The sequence below is a fragment of the Podarcis cretensis genome (genome assembly GCF_951804945.1).
Source record: "Podarcis cretensis genome assembly, chromosome: 1".
Classification (NCBI taxonomy): domain Eukaryota; kingdom Metazoa; phylum Chordata; class Lepidosauria; order Squamata; family Lacertidae; genus Podarcis; species Podarcis cretensis.
This window is the reverse complement of record NC_137170.1, coordinates 129295477-129317756: the sequence shown is the minus strand read 5'-3', so window position 1 is coordinate 129317756 and position 22280 is coordinate 129295477. Positions and strand designations below refer to the sequence as shown.

At 45.2% G+C, this 22280-nt stretch overlaps 1 protein-coding gene across 1 annotated transcript in view; it reads right to left on the bottom strand.

The window, feature by feature from the left end:
* Nucleotides 1-22280, bottom strand: part of LOC307216115 (aldehyde oxidase 3-like) — an 83246-nt gene that overhangs the window by 51132 nt on the left and 9834 nt on the right. Inside the window, exons 6-13 of the mRNA XM_079976015.1 lie at nt 21220-21281; nt 19646-19762; nt 14257-14337; nt 12659-12803; nt 10552-10644; nt 8320-8471; nt 6481-6574; nt 4618-4727 (exon numbers count right to left, since the gene is read on the bottom strand). Coding sequence (XP_079832141.1) covers nt 4618-4727; nt 6481-6574; nt 8320-8471; nt 10552-10644; nt 12659-12803; nt 14257-14337; nt 19646-19762; nt 21220-21281 — 854 coding nt within the window. The remainder of the gene's footprint in view (nt 1-4617; nt 4728-6480; nt 6575-8319; nt 8472-10551; nt 10645-12658; nt 12804-14256; nt 14338-19645; nt 19763-21219; nt 21282-22280) is intronic.

Sequence of the window (22280 nt, the reverse complement as noted above, 5' to 3'; positions counted from 1 at the left end):
AAGGAGAAATTGGGTTATTTTACTGGCCTCATCATGCTAGTAGCTGTAGGGTGACATTATACATAAAGAGACTTCCGTGAAACAGTCAGTAAAGGTCAAATTACATGTTACATTATTCGTGGTTTTTATAAAAAGTGTAGTTGCCAAAAATTTATCATTTGCCCGATAATAAATGTTGGAAATGTAAAGAGACTGAAGGTACATTCTTTCACCTTTGGTGGACGTGCCCAAAGATTAAGGCTTTCTGGGAAAGGATCTATAATGAAATGAAAAAGGTGTTTAAGTACACCTTCCTGAAGAAACCAGAGGCCTTTCTCTTGGGCATGGTCGGCCAATTGGTGCCAAAGAAGGATAGAACCTTTTTTATGTACGCTACAGCAGCAGCAAGAATACTCATCGCAAAGTATTGGAAGACACAAGATCTACCCACCCTGGAAGAATGGCAGATGAAAGTAATTGAATACATGGAACTGGCGGAAATGACTGGCAGAATCCAAGACCTGGGAGAAGAGCTGGTGAAAGAGGACTGGAGGAAATTTAAAGACTATCTACAGAAACACTGTAAAATTTATGAATGTTAAAATGAGGTTGGATTAAAAATAAGTGGTATTAGTGACAAAGTTAGAAAGAGTATGCAAAAATGAATTCATGGATGAAAATATTGGAGTTGTGATATGTTAAGGTACAAAGTTAAAGATGATAAATGGAAAGAGGGTAAGGATTTGCTGACTTGATTATGTAAATGGGAATACAAAAAGGGGAGGTGTGAGGAGGTCAAGAAAATAAGGATATGAGCTTCAAAGTTAGAAAAAGAATAATGGATTTTTTCTTTCTCTTTTATTTTTATCTACTTTTTGTGTTTTGTGCATTTTTCTGTGTTTTTTCTTTTTTGTTGTGTACAAAGATTTCCATAATAAAGGACAAAAGTGGAAAGGACCTAACAGAAGCAGAAGACATCAAGAAGAGGTGGCAAGAATACACAGAGGAATTATACCAGAAAGAAACGGATGTCTCATATACCCCAGGTAGTGTAGTTGCTGACCTTGAGCCAGACATCCTGGAGAGTGAAGTCAAATGGGCCTTAGAAAGCACTGCAAATAACAAGGCCAGTGGAAGTGATGGTATTCCAGCTGAACTATTTAAAATTTTAAAAGATGATGCTGTTAAGGTGCTACACTCAATATGCCAGCAAGTTTGGAAAACTCAGCAGTGGCCAGAAGATTGGAGAAGATCAGTCTACATCCCAATACCAAAGAAGGGCAGTGCCAAAGAATGCTCCAACTATCGCACAATTGCACTAATTTCTCACGCTAGCAAGGTTATGCTTAAAATTCTACAAGGAAGGCTCAAGCAGTATGTGGACCGAGAACTCCCAGAAGTGCAAGCTGGATTTAGAAGAGGCAGAGGAACCAGAGACCAAATTGCAAACATGCGCTGGATTATGGAGAAAGCTAGAGAGTTCCAGAAAGACATTTACTTCTGCTTCATTGACTATGCAAAAGCCTTTGACTGTGTCGACCATGGCAAACTATGGCAAGTTCTTAAAGAAATGGGAGTGCCTGATCACCTCATCTGTCTCCTGAGAAATCTCTATGTGGGACAAGAAGCTACAGTTAGAACTGGATATGGAACAACTGACTGGTTCAAAATTGGGAAAGGAGTACGACAAGGCTGCATTTTGTCTCCCTGCTTATTTAACTTATATGCGGAATTCATCATGCGAAAGGCTGGGCTGGATGAATCCCTAGCCGGAATTAAGATTGCCGGAAGAAATATCAACAACCTCAGATATGCAGATGACACAACCTTGATGGCAGAAAGTGAGGAGGAATTAAAGAACCTTTTATTGAGGGTGAAAGAGGAGAGTGCAAAATATGGTCTGAAGATCAACATCAAAAAAACGAAGATCATGGCTACTGGTCCCATCACCTCCTGGCAAATAGAAGGGGAAGAAATGGAGGCAGTGAGAGATTTTACTTTCTTGGGCTCCATGATCACTGCAGATGGTGACAGCAGCCACGAAATTAAAAGACGTCTGCTTCTTGGGAGAAGGGCAATGACAGGCCTAGACAGCATCTTGAGAAGTAGAGACATCACCTTGCCAACAAAGGTCCGTATAGTTAAAGCTATGGTTTTCCCAGTAGTGATGTATGGAAGTGAGAGCTGGACCATAAAGAAGGCTGATCGCCGAAGAATTGATGCTTTTGAATTATGGTGCTGGAGGAGACTCTTGAGAGTCCCATGGACTGCAAGAAGATCAAACCTCTCCATTCTGAAGGAAATCAGCCCTGAGTGCTCACTGGAAGGACAGATTGTGAAGCTGAGGCTCCAGTACTTTGGCCACCTCATGAGAAGAGAAGACTCCCTGGAGAAGACCCTGATGTTGGGAAAGATGGAGGGCACAAGGAGAAGGGGGCGACAGAGGACGAGATGGTTGGATAGTGTTTTCGAGGTTACCAGCATGAGTCTGACCAAGCTGCGGGGGGCAGTGGAGGACAGGAGTGCCTGGCGTTCTCTGGTCCATGGGGTCACGAAGAGTCGGACACGACTAAACGACTAAACAACAACAAAAATATATATAGTGTAGTTGCCACTTTTATTTTGGAAGGAAATAACGTGCAAAGCTTCAGTCTGGAATGTGTTCCCAGTCTGGGCCCTGCTCCTGTTTCCCTCTGAAAATCGCTCTCTCCACAGGCAACTGTTTGCCCTTAAATGCGTACAGTTTACTACAAGAAACACATTCAGGAGTAAAACAGCAGACAGGGGAGAATTTTGTTGTGGGACATTGCAGGGCCCTGATCTAGATCAAGGATCTATTCCAGATTGGAGTCCCAAAATGGATTTTCTTCAAAATGGAAGTGGCCATGCTTTTTAAGGGCATATGGACAATGTAATGTGGAATTTCACCCTGACAGATTGTCACCTTCAATCATCATACATATATGTGCCAAACAATAGACTACATCATAAACTCGCTGGGAAGATGTTGCCATCCTAGCTCATGTATACATAGGGCAATGCACATGTAAAAAGGTAAAGGGACACCTGACCATTAGGTGCAGTTGCGACAGACTCTGGGGTTGCGGCGCTTATCTCGCTTTATTGGCCGAGGGAGCCGGCGTACAGCTTCTGGGTCATGTGGCCAGCATGACTAAGCCGCTTCTGGCGAACCAGAGCAGTGCACAGAAACGCCGTTTACCTTCCTGCCGGAGCGGTACCTATTTATCTATTTGCACTTTGACGTGCTTTCTAACTGCCAGGTTGGCAGGAGCTGGGACCGAGCAATGGGAGCTCACCCCGTCGTGGGGATTCGAACCGCCGACCTTCTGATCAGCAAGTCCTAGACTCTGTGGTTTAACCACCCGCGTCCCAATGCACATGTGGTTGGTTGTTAATATCCATGTCTTTAAAGGCACGTCCAACAGGTAGATTAGATCTCCGGGATGCTCCTGATCGATCCCCCTGAAAAGCTCAACAACTCTGGGGCACCTGATATAGACTATACTTCCTATCAAACTCAACCTCACTCGGTTGTCGTTTCATTCTTGCTGTATAGGAGTGGATTAAAGAAGGGAGTTGATAACTATGGCATCACATGGGCCATTCAGCCATCCAAGAAATCTGGATATCATTCATCTCCAGCAGCCTTTCCCAGTCTCCAGATGTTTTGGTCTAAAGTTCCCATCAGCACCAGCCTGGTCAGGGATGAGAGTTGCAGTCCAACATCCCAAGGGCATCAGGTTGAGGGAAGCTTCTCTAGAGAGATGGGGAGGGCAATGTGGCTGCTTACTGGTGAAGGAAATATTACTACCCATGGCACATATGCAATCAACATTGCTCACAGGTTTAGCATATTTTTGTAGTTCTGCAGAAACCTGCAATACCTATGTGCCCAGTGGGACAAAAGTTAATGAGTGTGCGCATCGAGACATGCTTGAGGAATTTGTTATATGCAAATTCTAGTAAGAAATAAACTGATCTGAACTTTCCAGAGCTAATATAGAATCAAGGAATCATAGAATTGTAGAGTCGGAAGGTTGAATCCAAGTGAGAGCGAAAGGGACTCAAGAGTTACAATTTTAAAAAAAAATGTTGGTCTCCCCTGAATATATTTGGAGAAGACTACCCATTTTATTAAATGCAGCTTTATTGACTGTTTTCAATGCATGCTTTTTATGTATTGGCATATTGATTTAGTGAAGTATGACTGCTATTTTGTCCTTTCTGCGAATTTTGTGTAGGATTTTAATTGTTATAGGGTGTAGGCCATTTGAGGTGTCAATTTTCTAACTGAAAACCAGATGATAAATATAATAAACAAATAAATGAGCAACAGGGAGCAAAGTGTCTTTCATTAAACTTCCCACCCTCACTGATCCCTAGGCAATTTACATGTGATTTTTTTACTGGTAGATGAATACTTGGAAATATGTTCCCTCTCTCTCCAGCAATGTGTTGACCTGCCATTTATGTGCCTGCATGGACTAATTTATGTTGAGATTTTGATACAAATATTGTCTTGCCCAACGTAAGTGTTCCATGGTGCAGAAAGCATCTTGTGTTTGGAGGGGTGGGGAGGAAAACATACAGACACAAACAAACAAACACACAACTTACTTCTTTGGAGAAAGGGATAAAAACAGAGACTATGACCTCTCTTGGTGAAAGGTCTGCCTGTGGCGAGCCCGCGAGGAATTCATCATTCAAGGGAATCTGTCGTGATCCATCTGATAGAGGAAATAATAGTCTTTAGACAATGAACTCTTAACAGATACTGATTTTATCTGTCCCATGCAAGAGAAAATTACCCCTGCATCTATTCAAGCTCTGAGGCAGAACTGGCCCTCTTCAATGGCTGATTTACCCGACAGAAACATTTGTACGAAGGGTGCTGACAGCTATAAATAATTCTAGCCATTTCAGATGCTCCCAATTTGTAGCCAAGGTAGTATTGCTCAGAACTTTGCAAGATCAAACCTGCACATTTGTCAGTTGGCATTTGTCGTTGATAACTACAATGGACTTCCACTTGTTTATTATTATATATTGTCTTCTTGGGCAATATGATATATATCATAGACTTCATGTAATAATACACCACCCTGCATTTTGCCATAGTAACAGAACATCAGTTAGTAGGTTTCCCCTCTCTCTCTCATCATAGTCATAAGAGAAACCAGGGAGAAGGAAAGTAAGGATTCTGCAGTCTCCCAATTACTTCTGCTATTAGGACATGATTTTATTCTCACCCCCTCCCCACTATTATGAAATTGAATCACATCCACACCATCTGTTTAAAGCATTCTTGTACCGCTTTAACAGCCACAGCTTCCCTAAAGTATCCTGGGAGCTGTAGTTTGTTAAAGGTGCTAGCTCTGGTAGGGGTCTCCTAATACCACATTTTTCGCTCTATAGGACACACTTTTCCCCCTCCAAAAATGAAGGGGAAATGTGTGTGCGTCCTATGGAGCGAATGCAGGCTTTTGCTGAAGCCAGGAGAGCGGGAGGGGTCGGTGCACACCGACCCCTCTCGCGTTCCCGGCTTCAGGAAGATCTCCGCAAGCCTGTGGAGCCCGGCGGGAAGGCTTGCAGATAGCTGCCTGCAGCCTGAAGCCTGGGGAGCGCGGCACTGTGCACCCCAGGCTTCGGACAGCTCTCCGCAAGCCTGTGGAGCCCGGCGGGAGTTCTCGCAGGGCTCCGAAGGCTTGCGGAAAGCAGCCTGAAGCCTGAAGCCCGGGGAGCGCAGCGCCAACTCCCGCTGCGCTCCCGGGACTTCAGGCAGCTATCTGCAAGCCTTCTGAGCGCAGCAGGAGTTCCCGCTGCACTCGGAAGGCTTGCGGATAGCTGCCTGTTCTGGGGGCTGGGGTCGGGAATTCCCCCCCCCTTTATTTCCCCCCCTAAAAACTAGGTGTGCCCTATGGTCCGGTGCGCCCTATGGAGCGAAAAATACGGTAATTCTCAGCTCAAACAAGAAACAGGTAGTTCACAGTCCCTAGAACATGGGTAGGTAAACTAAGGCCCGGGGGCCGGCTCCAGCCCAATTGCCTTCTAAATCCAGCCCATGGATGGGAATCAGCGTGTTTTTACATGAGTAGAATGTGTGCTTTTATTTAAAATGCATCTCTGGGTTATTTGTGGGGCATAGGAATTCGTTCATCCCCCCCCCCCAAATATAGTCTGCCCCCCCCCACAAGTTCTGAGAGACAGTGGACCGGCCCCCTGTGGTTTGCTGACCCCTGTCCTAGAATATAGGATCTATGTTTACCAGTAAATCATTGGCAAATACTTACTGTACTAGATACTAGATGCTATGTTACTGTTGATCAAAGTGTCTAAAGCTTTCTTATTAACAGTTTATAAGAGCAGAAAAAGTTCCTAGTCACTTGATTCACTTACCATTTGTATTTTTAACTGTTATTTCATTGTGTACATTTTGATCAAACTACCCAGTGCAGAAATGTCTTTTACATTGCCTTTTACCTATTGATACCAGATTGAGAAGCGCATTCCCAGCTGCCAGGACCGGGTTCAGATCCCAGGTCGATCCTCTGCTTACAATATGTCCTCCTAAAGACTAATAGACAATGATATCACTGTTACTACTACTAAATTGGGTATACCTATATTATCATTAATTATATCCTTTATTTATTATTTCTTAAAATTTATACACTGCTTGATTGTAAAAAACCCCAAAACCCTTCAAATGGTTAAAAAACAACTCAATTACCCCTCTCAAAGGATTCTGGGCACTGTAGTTTGCTGGTCACAGAGTTAAAATTCCCAGTGTCCCTTAACAAACTCCAGTGCCCAGAATTCTTTGAAGAGGGAAATGTGCTTAGCATATGTTTTAGAGGTATATTGCATATGCAGCCTCAGCTGGATTCAATCCCTGGATCTTAAGCCAGCAAAGTTTTAAAAATCATTATTTATTTAAACAGGAGAGTGTGGGGGACAAACTATGCATGTCTTGTTTTCCTTCCTTTTTGGAAAACTGAGATTAACAACAGAGGAAAATGATGTAGAGACAACATCAATGGGATATATAACTCTTATGGGAGCTGACTGCTCTGTGTGCCTTGGTATTAATGAGGCACTTGAGTGCTTCCCTTTGTCCCTTAAAAAAAAGAGACTTGCAAATCTTTCCACTGACTTGTCAGTAAGAGAGTTGGGACTTTTTTTGTTTTTAAAATTTTTAAAATTTTATTAAGTACAAATTAGAAAACATACATATTTACAACAAAAGAAAATGCAAAAGAAAAAGAAAATATATATAACCAAGGAAAAAAATTAGAGAATACTTTGTCTCTTTTCATATTTACAGTTATTTATACCTCTATAAAATGCTATTCACAATAAAGGAGTGAAATGAAAGATAAGATATCAGAAAAAAGAAAAAAAAGAACAAAGAAAAAATAAAGTAAAAGAAAAAAAGCATAGGTGAAAAATTTTAAAAGTAGATAAGTGTTCACTATATATAGCCATTTCTCATCTATATTTATATTCAATTGTATAATTTCCTCTTGTCCTTATCTACCTTAAATAAAGTGTTTTTTTAAAAAAAGACTTCCACCGTTTGCCTCACGCGTTTTTAATAATCCATTCGTCAGAACCACTGTTCTTCATATTTTCCCTTTGGATTTCCTTAATGTTGGGACTTTTTGATTTGGACTGGCAGGTGGGTTTGTGAATCACTAAGACAACATCTTGTGTGTTTAGAAGTGGGCACCACACAGCCAGTTGTCTATCCTCCAAAGGCTGAGTAAAAGCAAAAATGACCCAGGCAATGGTAGGGACAGAGTGGGGTCCTTCACACAGACAACTGTATCCATCCTTCACCACCCCATAATTGTTCCTTTATTGCCAAATGTTCACCCTTAGTGATCCACCTGATAGTTTTGGAGCAACGGGGAAGGAAGCCCATGGCTTAGCAGTACAGACAGAGCATTGGATGGGGTGCAAATATTTATGAGAGAATGGAGGGCAGAACTGTGAAGCCATGGCAGGAAGTAATCTTACAGGGAACCTTACAGGGAACCAGACAGAGGGCCTTCTCGGCAGTGGCGCCCGTCCTGTGGAACGCCCTCCCACCAGATGTCAAAGAGAAAAATAACTACCAAACTTTTAGAAGACATCTAAAGGCAGCCGTGTTTAGGGAAGCTTTTAATGTTTAATAGGTTATTGTATTTTAGTGTTTTGTTGGAAGCCGCCCAGAGTGGCTGGGGGGACCCAGCCAGATGGGCGGGGTATAAATAAATTGTTGTTGTTGTTGTTGTTGTTATCTGTACCTGGTCAAAGGAAGCAAGGTGGGAAACCTACCGCCAAATTCCTAATTTGTTCTCCAGCAAGGGTCCTCAGTTGCTTCAGCAGCACACCATAAATCTTTGACTTTTCCATTGGGAGTTCTGGGGTGATGGTTAATAGGAAGTCCCTCAGTTGGGCAAGGTGGATTGCTGCACCGATCAAGATCCCTGGAACCAAGCAATTTTCACAAGGGGGTGGGGAGAGCACAAATGGACATTTTTAAACAGCCACACAGTCCGCAGGCAGAGTTGGTGTTTGTCACGATAAGGGGCAGCAAATAACTGATACAGTGGTACCTCGGGTTAAGAACTTAATTCGTTCTGGAGATCCGTTCTTAACCTGAAACTATTCTTAACCTGAAGCACCACTTTAGCTAATGGAGCCTCCTGCTGCTGCTGCACTGCCGGAGCACCATTTCTGTTCTCATCCTGAAGCAAAGTTCTTAACCTGAAGCACTATTTCTGGGTTAGCAGAGTCTGTAACCTGAAGCATCTGTAACCTGAAGCGTCTGTAACCCGAGGTACCACTGTATATGCAATCCAATGCATGTCTAAAGGTAAAGGTAAAGGGACCCCTGACCATCAGGTCCAGTCGTGGCTGACTCTGGGGTTGGGGCGCTCATCTCGCTTTATTGACCGAGGGAGCCGGCGTACAGCTTCCGGGTCATGTGGCCAGCAGGACTAAGTCGCTTTTGGCGAACCAGAGCAGCGCACGGAAACGCCGTTTACCTTCCCGCCGGAGTGGTACCTATTTATCTACTTGCACTTTGAAGTGCTTTCGAACTGCTAGGTTGGCGGGAGCTGGGACCAAGCAACGGGAGCTCACCCCGTCACAGGGATTCGAACCGCTGACCTTCTGATCGGCTAGTCCTAGGCTCTGTGGTTTAACCCACAGCACCACCCGCGTATCTACTGAGTAGTAAATCCAAATGGGTTAAGTGGGGCTCGCCCCCAGGCGAGCATGTATAGGGTTGAAGCCAGACAGAGTTGGAGGGATTTACTAAGCCAGTAGAATGTACAACAGCTAAAGCTAGGCAAGTGTAAATTACCCCTATTTCAAACTCTATCCAGGAGCAGTTCTACTGCTGGCTTAGCTAGCCTAAGCCGGGCAGAGTAGAAACAAGCCTTTAAAATAAAGTTTTGTTTGCAACACCCTTTTTGCTGGCATAGGTTCTGCCGGGTTGCCAGGTCATGTGACAGAGCTCAGTGGAGTTAGGATCCACCATTAATCCGCCCACAACTACCCAATAACACCTATTTTTTAGAGTTTCTGCCAGAGTAGGATCTACCAGTCTCATCTGAGCTAGCTGATCCACGGTGAGAGATTTATTCCAGGGGATCTCCAGCTGATCCGGGATTTGGGGCTCACACCAGCATAGCCTGGTTGCACTAGGAACCAGCTGACTAAACAGGATCCTAACTCCCTCATCCTAGTGAATCTTGGGTTTGTATTATCTCCTGACTTATAAACCATGTAAAGGTAAAGGGACCCCTGACCATTGAGTCCAGTCGCGGACGACTCTGGGGTTGTTGTGCTCATCTCGCTTTATTGGCCAAGGGAGCCAGCGTACAGCTTCCGGGTCATGTGGCCAGCATGACTAAGCTACTTCTGGCAAACCAGAGCAGCACACGGAAACACCGTTTACCTTCCCGCCAGAGTGGTACCTATTTATCTACTTGCACTTTGACGTGCTTTTGAGCTGCTAGGTTGGCAGGAGCAGGGACCGAGCAACGGGAACTCACCCCGTCACGGGGATTCGATCCACCGACCTTCTGATCGGCAAGTCCTAGGCTCTGTGGTTTAACCCACAGCGCCACCCGCATCCCTATGAACCATGTAGATAACATCAAAATAACACATGAAACATTGCCTGCTAAATATGTATGCAAACAACAGGTGAGAAAATGGTATCTCTAAGATGTGTGCATCCATCCATCTAGACACAATGGCCCCAGTCTAGCCAAAGTCAATAAGGGCAGAGTCCTATTTAAATCCATATTGTTTTAAAGCTAGCCACAACTAGTTCCATGATTGCTATGGGACAATGGGTCTATCCTTCAATGTATGAAGGCAATACTTTATTCAACGAAGCCCACGAGTTAAGAATTATCACTTGCCTATATTCACAATGGCAATGCATACGCTGTTTATCATTGTAGTACAGTACATTCAGTACAGTTTATCACCACCCAAAGAGCTAAAACACTGATCCCCAGTGGTGGCCCCAGTGACTGCTTAGAGACGTACCGTTGTCTCCAACTTCAGTAACATGCAGATCTGGGATCCTAGTAGGATGAAGGAGAACGGGATGATAGACAGAAAGAAGTTTCATATCAAGTCCTAAAAGGGACAAAATCACAATGAGATATCAGAAAGATAAAGCAGGACCACAAGCAAGGTGGCAGAAACAACCTTTTGGGGCACCAGCCCCCTCAAATATTTTATTGGGGGGGGTAAAGGGACCTCAGCCTCTAGGATTTGGCTCCAATCAATGCACACTCTATATCTGTCACATCTAGTCAGTCCCCTCAAACTAGGTTAGAATCACATTTTTAACAGCCTCGTGCATTAAAAACAACAACCCCCCCTTGCAAGTTTAAACCTAGCATGGCAGCTTGTATGTTTCTCCCCAATGAGCTAATTTTGTAAATACAGGGAGATTTTGTTTTTTACACAGCAAGCATTCAAAAATCAGATTCCATACCTGCCGTCTACAGTATTACAGTCCATTCTACCAATTCTGAATTCTGCTACATCGTTCTGCTGCATACAGCAGTCTCCTCACTATTAGAGTCACCTCATATCACCAAATTTAGCCTGAAGTGTTCTGCATGATCCATGAACAACTCAATGCATTGACAACCGCTGCATCAGGCTTCTATTTCCAGTGATATTACTAATAAAGCCAATTGCCTAGACCAGGAATAGCCAATGTATTACCCTCCAGGTGCTTGCTGGCATACAGCTCCCATTATCCCTGGTCACTGGTCATGTGATACATCGGGGGGCACCATGTTGGTGACCCTGCTCTAGGTATAGTCGTATGCTTGTATATAGATGTATGTCAAGTTTTGGTGTCAAGCTGGCAGCTTCATTTTATCTTAAACTTTCAGTAGCTTTCCTTGCAGATGTTGCCTCATGCTATGCACACTTTGATCATGTCCACACCATATTTTCAAGGCACATGTCTTCTCCCAAAGAATGCTGGGAACTGTAGTTTGTTAATGGTTCTGGTAATTGTAGCTCTGTCATGGGTAAGCTACAGTTCCAAAGAATATTTGGAGGAAACTGTTATGTATTGAAGTTCTCACCCTGGCCACCAGGGGTATTGTGTATATAGTCTTCACTCAGGTCCACGTCAGTTATTTTAGGTGGGAAACCCTGGGTTGTTGTTGCTACAATGTTGACAGCTGGCTGCCTATAAAAGCAGGCCGGCTGAGCTATTTGCTGGTCAGTTCTATTCCAGCTTACAAATAAAGAGCTGCTTTGGAGAAATCGCTGTGTCATCTGCTATGTCTACCCACTATTTAACTCTGGCGACGAAGGTGGGATCGATGGACATCAGAGCACAGCCAGACGCGGCCACCCTCTGAGATGAGCTGAATCATGGAGCTGAAACACTGAGCGAAATCACGGAGAAGAACCAATTCAGAGCTGACCGTTCTGGCTAGAGCACGGTGTTCCATCCATCGCCTCCACGTCGGCATCGGAACCATGGCTTCACTCGTGCCTCAACCACCGTTTGCCCCCGCCCTCTGAATCATGGGACTCCTACCTTGCTCGGTTCGGCTGCTACCTCCAAGCAAATGAGCTGACAAGAGGGTCTGTAGAGCAGAAGCAGGGCCTCTTCCTCAGCTTCTGTGGGCCTGAGGTGTTTGTGACGGCCTGAGAATTGGTTGCGCCTTTAGTAGTCCAGGCAGCACCGTGGGCCCGATTAAAGAGAAGCTCCGCAACCACTATTCGCCAAAGCCGTCCAAGATTGCTGCCCACCATGTGTTCTACCACTGGAACCAGGCAGAGGGGGAGTCAATTAACAACTACACCGCCACCCTCCGACAGGGTGCAATGCACTGCGAGTTCCGAGACTTAGACAATGCCCTGATGGATGGAACACCGTGCTCTAGCCAGAACGGTCAGCTCTGAATTGGTTCTTCTCCGTGATTTCGCTCAGTGTTTCAGCTCCATGATTCAGCTCATCTCAGAGGGTGGCTGCGTCTGGCTGTGCTCTGATGTCCAACAATCCCACCATGATTGGTAAAGTGGCATAAGTGTGCTTTAAAGGTATGATTCACCATTCTATGATTCGTGTGACCTCTGGGCTGATTGGGTGATTAGCAGGGCTGCATTTACATACCTACACTTGTGTTTCCTACAACAAGAGGTGCACCTGGGTAGTTGGCTTTCAGGTTGACAAGCTCTTGCAGAGACACGGGAGAAATCCAGGTGGTTCTCTCTCCATTGAAAACCAGAGTTTTTCCTTTGCTCTCTTCAGCCAATCTCTGTGAGGAAAAGCAACATGGATAGAGTATTGCACAAGGATGAACAAAACGCAAACATAGCTGTTTCAAGGAGAACCAAGCCCTCTTTAATCCTGAACCACACCTTACAGTCAAAACAAAATAAAAGAAAAAAAATTCCTTCCAGTAGCACCTTAAAGACCAACTAAGTTAGTTCTAGGTATGAGCTTTCGTGTGCATGCACACTTCTTCAGATACACAGGTTAGAAGAAGTGTGCATGTATCTGAAGAAGTGTGCATGCACACGAAAGCTCATACCTAGAACTAACTTAGTTGGTCTTTAAGGTGCTACTGGAAGGAATTTTTTTTCTTTTATTTTGTTTTGACTATGGCAGACCAACACGGCTACCTACCTGTAACACACCTTACAGTTAAGTGTTAAGCACTCTTCCCAGGATAGCTTTGTAAGAAACTATTGTGTTGGTGTTGTTTTGTGCATACACAACATAGAGGAGATTACATTTACGGTAATTTAAAAATTGCAAGAATTTCTGGCTTTAAAAAGAAGTGTGTAAGAAAAAAACAGAAAATATTTTCAGAGAGTTTTCAACAGTGTTGATTAGGGGGACAAAGTGGCAGCGACAGAAAAACTTCACAGAGATGTGAAGTTGCTGTCTTTTTATACTCTAGTTAAAGAGGACTAGAGTAGAGACATCACCTTGCCAACAAAGGTCCGTATAGTAAAAGCTATGGTTTTCCCAGTAGTGATGTATGGAAGTGAAACTGGACCACAAAGAAGGCTGATCGACAAAGAAGTGATACTTTTGAATTATGGTGCTGGAGGAGACTCTTGAGAGTCCCATGGACTGCAAGAAGATCAAACCTATCCATTCTGAAGGAAATCAGCCCTGAGTGCTCACTGGAAGGACAGATCCTGAAGCTGAGGCTCCAATACTTTGGCCACCTCATGAGAAGAGAAGACTCCCTGGAAAAGACCCTGATGTTGGGAAAGATGGAGGGCACAAGGAGAAGGGGACGACAGAGGACGAGATGGTTGGACAGTGTTCTCGAAGCTACCAGCATGAGTTTGACCAAACTGCGGGAGGCAATGGAAGACAGGAGTGCCTGGCATGCTCTGGTCGATGGGGTCACGAAGAGATGGACACAACTAAACGACTAAACAACAACAACAAAGAGGACTGAAGTCCATGATGAGCAGGCAATTGGGGAAAATAACCCATTCATCCTTCTGGCAACCCCACTGAAGGAGGGATGCATTTTCAGGGGAGAGCTGGTAAGCAGGTGGGGGGTCGGGTAAGTGTGTTGGGGTTATATGGGGAAACACAACCCCGAGTGAGTGCTTAGAACCCACTGGAATCTTGCTACCACTCAGCAAATATTAGGGGTGTCATGCAAACTTTGTAACAATATGCAAACACTCACACACAGTCTATTATAGACTCCTTCACAACAGTCATGAACAAATTTCTCCTACCATTAGTTCAGGAGGAAATATATAATCCTGGGTTGGGTCAATGGGATGAAATCTTTCAGGCTTGCATAGACCTGAGCACATCTATAGCAAAAGAAAAGAAGGCTTAATATTAGCATGCACGGGAAGTGGAAAAGAAGGGTATAATATACCTCTAGCAGTGGCCAAAAAATGTGGGGCCCATGAGCCCATTTTTAAAGTTTTTTTAAGGGAGTGCTGTAGGCGACACCCCCATCTGGTTGCTTCTCTTCCCACTCCCCCTGGACCCAAATACAGACATAAGGAGACAAAACTCAGTCACACACATATTTGCTGTTCAAAATAGTAATGGCAAAGGTCAGGCCCAAGAGAATTAAAATGGATCTTCCTGAATTTGCAACATCAAATTAAAGCTTACAATGGTAGGCAGCATAGTAAAAAAAAACCAAAAAAAACCCCACAGATCTTGTGCTTACGAGCAAGTCAAAACCATTGATCCAATCACAGATCCTCATAAACAACAAAAGCACCAACAAATCACCAAACACATATGTGGCCATAAGAGGTGATCTGTGCTTCGGTGCTGGTTTTGAGGGGATGCTTTGTAAACATTACAAGGATTTTCATGATTCAGAAAAGTGAGCAATTTGGTTGTCCTGCATTTGTGAAGCAGGCCTCCATAGACAATGCAGATCAGGCATATGTTCAGCGGGCCTCAAATTGGGATTGATAGGATATAAAATCACATTGTGGATGACCTTTGTTTGGACAATGTCACCATCATTTAATTATTTGGAACATAACATGCTCTACTCTTCTTCTTCTTTGTAAACGCATTAGAAAAGCATTTCTCCTCAAATCGCATTGATCCCTATTTTAAAACACAAATAACCAAAGCTCTTTACAGAGTAGTCCACTGCCAATTGAAGATTTTGCTTAGCAAACACCCAGATAGTTAAGCAGGTTTAGAGCTTCCTCTGCAATGTTGCACAAGGGTGTGGTGATTATATTTCACTGTTGTGTAAGAAACACAAGCTCCATTTAAACCATTCTTGACCTTCACACTCATGACAAAGCTGATGAAAGGATTATGAAGATGGCATAAATCCTCTTTGCCAAAACTTGCCTTATTGCAAAACAGTATTAGAAGAGTAGAGGGAAACGCTGACAACCGAAAATGTCTCCACTCATCTATCACGTTACACGTCCTGTGTACATACCCATTGCAGGTCAGAGCTAGTCTAATAAGATTTAACTTGGGTGAATGAGAAGGTAGCTAAGCCACCTCACCCTCTGAAAGCGATGTTTTTACGTTCCAAGTTTTACAGATCTGGCTTCTCCCTTCTAGGATTACCAAATGCTCCAGAGACTCTCATTAGACCTCTGAAGCATGATTTAGCAAGCAAAATTGCACTCCCTGTGTGTGTAGGATTTTGGGGTGTATTGGTCAGTGCAGACAGGGAGGGTTAACCCTCCTCTCCCATACTGTGACTCCAACCCCTAGTACTCCCCTGTGTGACAATTAAGCTTAGAAACCGTTGGCACATGCCACTGTGGGACTTTTTTCAAACCTAATTGTCACCTGGAAAGGTAGGCAGAGGAGGGGAGGTTATAATAATAATAATAATAATTTATTATTTATACCCCGCCCATCTGGCTGAGTTTCCCCAGCCACTCTGGGCGGCTCCCAATCAGTGTTAAAAACAGTACAGCATTACATATTAAAAACTTCCCTGAACAGGGCTGCCTTAAGATGTCTTCTGAATGTCAGGTAATTCTTTATCTCTTTGACATCTGATGGGAGGGCGTTCCACAGGTCGGGCGCCACTACCGAGAAGGCCCTCTGCCTGGTTCCCTGTAGCCTCACTTCTCGCAATGAGGGAACCGCCAGAAGGCCCTCGGCGCTGGATCTCAGTGTCCGGGCTGAACGATGGGGGTGGAGATGCTCCTTCAGGTATACAGGACCGAGGCCGTTTAGGGCTTTAAAGGTCAGCACCAACACTTTGAATCGTGCTCGGAAACGTACTGGGAGCCAGTGCAGATCTCTCAGAACCGGTGTTATGTGGTCCCGGCGGCCACTCCCAGTCACCAGTCTAGCTGCCGCATTCTGGATTAATTGCAGTTTCCGGGTCACCTTCAAAGGTAGCCCCACGTAGAGCGCGTTGCAGTAGTCCAAGCGTGAGATAACCAGAGCATGCACCACTCTGGCGAGACAGTCCGCGGGGAGGTAGGGTCTTAGCCTGCGTACCAGGTGGAGCTGGTAGACAGCTGCCCTGGACACAGAGTTAACCTGCGCCTCCATGGACAGCTGTGAGTCCAAAATGACTCCCAGGCTGCGCACCTGGTCCTTCAGGGGCACAGTTACCCCATTCAGGACCAGGGAATCCTCCACACCTGCCCGCCTCCTGTCCCCAAAAACAGTACTTCTGTCTTGTCAGGATTCAACCTCAATCTGTTAGCCGCCATCCAACCTCCAACCGCCTCCAGGCACTCACACAGGACCTTCACTGCCTTCACTGGTTCTGATTTAAAGGAGAGGTAGAGCTGGGTGTCATCTGCATACTGATGAACACCCAGTCCAAACCCCCTGATGATCTCTCCCAGCGGCTTCATATAGATGTTAAAAAGCATGGGGGAGAGGACGGAACCCTGAGGTACCCCACAAGTGAGGGCCCAAGGGTCGGAACACTCATCCCCCACCACCACTTTCTGAACACGGCCCAGGAGGAAGGAGCGGAACCACTGTATAACAGTGCCCCCAGCTCCCAGCCCCTCTAGACGGTCCAGAAGGATGTTATGGTCGATGGTGTCAAAGGCCGCTGAGAGATCCAGCGGAACTAGGAAACAGCTCTCACCTTTGTCCCTAGCCCGCCGGAGATCATCAACCAGCGCGACCAAGGCAGTTTCAGTCCCATGGTGAGGCCTGAATCCCGATTGGAAGGGATCCAAATGGTCCGTTTCCTCCAGGCGTGCTTCTTCTTCCAAGAATGGAAGATTTGAGACTGGGCGATAGTTGGCCAAATTGGCCGGGTCTAAAGATGTTTTTTTAAGAAGCGGTTTAATGACCGCCTCTTTCAGCGGGTCTGGGAAGGCTCCCTCACAGAGGGAAGCATTCACCACCCCGCAAAGCCCATCGCCCAGCCCTTCCCGGCTCGCTTTTATCAGCCAGGATGGGCAAGGATCAAGGAGACAGGTGGTCGGTTTCACTCGTCCAAGCAGCCTGTCCACATCCTCGGAGGTAACAGATTGGAATTGATCCCATATAACAGGACCAGACAGAACTCTAGCACTCTCCCGCCCTGGCCCTGCTCCCACTGTGGAGTCTACCTCCTTCTGAATCTGAGCGATTTTATCTGCAAAAAACTTTGCAAAAGCATTGCAGGAGATCTTGGGGTCCCTACCAGGCCCCGGTGGTACAGGTGGTTCCGATAAACTGCGAACCACCTGAAAAAGTCTCCTGCTGCTGTTTTCTGCAGATGCAATGGAGGCGGCGAAGAAGGCCCTCTTCGCCGTCGCCATTGCCACTTGGTAGGCTCGACGTTGAGCTCTAACCCGTGTCCGGTCTGATTCAGAATGAGTTTTCCGCCACCGGCGCTCTAGCCGTCTCAACAATTGTTTCATCACCCTCAGCTCCGGGGAGAACCACGGGGCTGTCCGGGCTCCATGCAATCTGAGAGGGCGCTTCGGAGCCAGACAGTCAATAGCCCTGGTTAACTCCGCATTCCAGCGTGCCACCAGGGAATCAGCTGAAAGGCCATCAACTTGGGATAAAGCATCCCCTACCACTCTCTGGAAGCCAATTGGATCCATTAAGTGGCGGGGGTGGACCATCCGAATCGGTCCCACCTCCCTGCGGAGGGGAAGGGTTGCGGAGAAGTCCAGTTGCACCAGGAAGTGATCTGACCATGGCACTTCTTTTGTTTCGCTTTTAGTTAATGTCAGATCACCAACATCCGTAGAGGTAAACACCAAGTCTAAGGCATGTCCGTGGCTATGAGTTGGGCCAGACTTATTCAGGGACAGCCCCATGGAGGCCATGCTTTCCACGAAGTCCCGAGCGGCCCCTTGTAAGGTCGTGTCGGCATGGATGTTAAAATCCCCCAGGACAACCAAGCTAGGTGTCTCCAGGAGCATATCCGCCACGACCTGAAGCAGCTCGGGCAGGGAATCCTTGGTGCAGCGGGGAGGTCGGTACACCTGTGGAACCTGCCCCACCCAATCTATTGGCTGAGGCCCACTTGCAGGAAGCCATGACCCTTCCCCTTAAAAGGCAAAATACAAACTATATAATAATTTAACAGAATAATAATAATAATAAAACAAAACAGAACAAAACAAAACAAAGCAAGGAACAATAGAGCTGACTCAGTGCTTATCCCACCCCAAGCAAAAATAAAATAATGAAATAATATAATATTATAAAAAACAACAACCACCATTTAAAGTGCTGCAAATTAAAAGCGATTAAAACATTTAAAACCATTGTTTTAAATGGTTGTGTGGTGCCCCACAGCCGTGGAACATTTGAACACAATACCATCAACCCTCCCTGCCACAATTTTGCAAAATCGCATTAAGCTTGCACTGCTTCTGAAAGACGGATCCTGTTCTCACTAAACATCAGAGGAATTCTGGCAGTTCCAGTGAACTGGTATTTTGTACTGTTTAATGTGGAACTACAGTTTCTCCTCTGGGTAGAAACTCTGTGATCCTGGGTTGACCTGAATAAACTCCTGGGTTGGAGAAAGATTTACTACTATTTACTTCCCGGCATTCTCCCTGCTCAGGCTTGCGCCCCGGGGAGATCACTTCTGTGCTACTAACTTCACCCCCGGAGGCTCACTCCATTGTAGCTCAAGACAGACGGCTGCCAACTTTCTGTCAAAACACTGCTATTTTTGGGGGGCTGGGATTGCTCCGAAGCTTGCTCCCATCTGGCAAAATGGTACTTTGAAGGACAGATTGGCATCTACGTATTTCTGTGCTCAGTCACATTCTGGGATATTTGTACAATCTCTCTCTATAGTTGCTGGTTCTTCGGATTTCATGTGACTCTGTAAACCAGGCCTGGGGAACTGTAGTGGCAGATTTATAGATAAGCGTAGTGTACACAGAGTTAGGGCCCCCTGCAGCTTAGCCCACCCCCAATAATTAGTATCCATTCTTAACTGAGTTAATACCTTTGAAATGTAACTGCAAACAATGAAATGTCATTGTTGCGTTTTAGTTTGTTGTGTTGTTTCCATTCTTCTTTCTCCTACTCCCCGTCAGGGAAGGCTGTTCCACTAGGGTGCGAAGGCCTTCCTCAAGTGGAAGTTTTAAACACCAAGATAAACTCATTGGCACTTGTGTAAAGATTACACACGTTCAGTCATTGTGTGATAAATGTGGGAATTAGAAAGTGGTCACTTACCCGGTTTCCTGCTCTGGAACACGAGTGTTCCTCTTTCCCTTCTTTCTCTTCCCCTTCTTTCTCTTCCCCATCTTTATCCATGCAACATTTCCCACTCCCTGCCAGTGGGCAGGATTCCTAAAGAAAGAATTCATTCAATAGTGCTACAGAGGATTATCCCATTCCAAGCAATACATACATGTTTTTAAGGCTGCAAGGTGAAGCAAGCCCTGTGGAACACAGCCAGATCCTTTATATTTTTATTTGTGGCATTTACACCCAGCCCTTTAGCCCCAAAGGCTATCAAGCGGCTTACAAAACATAAGAGAACTTTTGAGAAAACATGCATAGGTTTGCACTTGTAAAATACGTGTTGTATTTATATTCTTACATTAATACCCTACCTTTCTTCCATCATGGAACCCGAGTGGCATCCACATGGCTCTGAAGAAGTCTCTCAACTGAGCACTGAACAGATTCAGAACTGCTTTGCTACAGTAAAATGGTAGCTTCATGTGCCTTTAGATCAGCCATAGGCAAACTCCGGCCCTCCAGATGTTTGGGACTACAATTCCCATCATCTCTAGCTAACAGGACCAGTGGTCAGGGATGATGGGAATTGTAGTCCCAAACATCTGGAGGGCCGGAGTTTGCCTATGCCTGCCTTAGACCATATCCAGGAATGCGAATCCTGGTTTAGACCACAGCGCCACCCGTGATATTCACTAAATACCATCCAGATGCATGGTATTGGAGGTGATAGACAGCCATCATGACTAGCAGCTATTGGTAACCTTATCCTCTGTGACTTTACCTACTGTATTTTTCTCTCTATAGGACGCACTTTTTCCCCTCCAAAAATTAAGGGGAAATGTGTGTGCGTCCTATGGAGCGAATGCAGGCTCCTTGGCTTCAGTGATAGCAACGCAAAGCCTTCCTCTGTGCTCCGGAGGCTTCGCGCACCGACCCCTCTTGCTCTCCAGGCTTCAGCAAAAGGAACCCAAAGCCTTTGGAGCGCAGCGCGAGGTCCCGCTGTGCTCCGAAGGCTTCGGGTTCCTTTTGCTGAAGCCGGGAGAGCAAGACTCTCCTGGTTTCAGCAGATAGGGTGAGCTGCGCAGCGCCCCTTGAGCCAAGCGGGAGGAGAAATGGAAGGGGCTCCGTTTCTCCTGCCGCTTTGCTGAAGGGGCGCTGAGCAGAGAGGGGAAGATTTTTTTTCCTGTTCTCCCCCTCCTATGGTCTGGTGCGTCCTATGGTCCAGTGCGTCCTATGGTCCTATAGAGCGAAAAATACGGTAATTCCTTCTTAAGGCCATCCAAGTTGGCATCCATCTCCACATATTGTGGTAGTGAATTCTAACAATGCACTGTGTGTGAAGAGGGAATAATACACACTTTTCCTTAATCTTCCACCATTCAGCTTTTGGGGATGACTCTGGGAGACAGAGAGGGAGCCCTGACCACTTAGACCAAGCATAATTTTATATCCCTCTATCATGTCACTTTGGCAAAGGGTCAAAAGTGCCTCATGCCTTTGTGTATACCAACAAATAGCAATTTTAACACAGTTTTATTTATTTTTCGATTTGTTTCCCTTACCGGAGAGAAAGCACTGAAGCTGTCAACTATAGGTCTGTATCCTGTGCAACGGCACAAATTGCCTGGAAGGAACGATCAGACACAGAGATAAATAGATCAAAGCTGAGCCTACTGAGCCATCAGCAAAATGCATGTGCATTTCAGAAATGGTCCTTCAGAGCACATAGGCACCAGATGACACCAAACAACAGAGCAACACAAAAGTATAGGGTAAGTGTTCTGCTACTAACTAGGGATGGGTGAACCTGTCAATTTCAGTCCCACACATTTTCTCATTTTCCCATTTTCCCGTGTTCGGCATTTAGGCATCGGTTTGTGATTATTATTTTGTTAAGTCCCCATAAAAATTCATCAGCGCTTAAGCATGAATTTCTCCTAAATATATACATTTTTGCAAAGAAATTTTCTTGAATATAATGCAATTTTAAATGTTATTTTCACTTATATTTTCATTTCTATGCACACTTTACTCCAGTACATGCATTTTTGTACACGCCACTTGACTGAAGAACTGCATTCCAAAATTCAGAGAAGCATGAATTTCAAAAGGTGGCTGTGTTTTGGTTTGTGCATTGTTTCAGAAAGTGCGAATTAGGTAAATTCTACCCCACCCCTACTCTTAACTGAGCAATTTTACAAGACATTCAAATAAAAACAACAACAACTGTTATGTACTGAAGTTCTCACCCTGGGCCAGCAGGGAGATACTGTAGATAGTTATGCAAATGAAGGATCGAAAGTGACGTTCAGTGATTGGATAGTTTGTATGCAAATGAAGGGTCGAAAGTGACATTCAGTGATTGGCTAGTTACAGAAAATGGTTACTGTTACATTCTAGTGGAGCTCTATATAAGCAGGCTGACTGAGCTCCTCAGTTCAGTTCTGTTCCAGCTTACAAATAAAGAGCTGCTTTGGAAGAATCGCTGTGTCATCTGATATGTTTGCCCACAACTTAACACTGGCGACGAGGATGGGATCGATGGACATCAGAGCACAGCCAGATGCGGCCATCCTCTGAACTTAACAATAAATATTTTTACATATCAGTTGGGGGGGGGGGA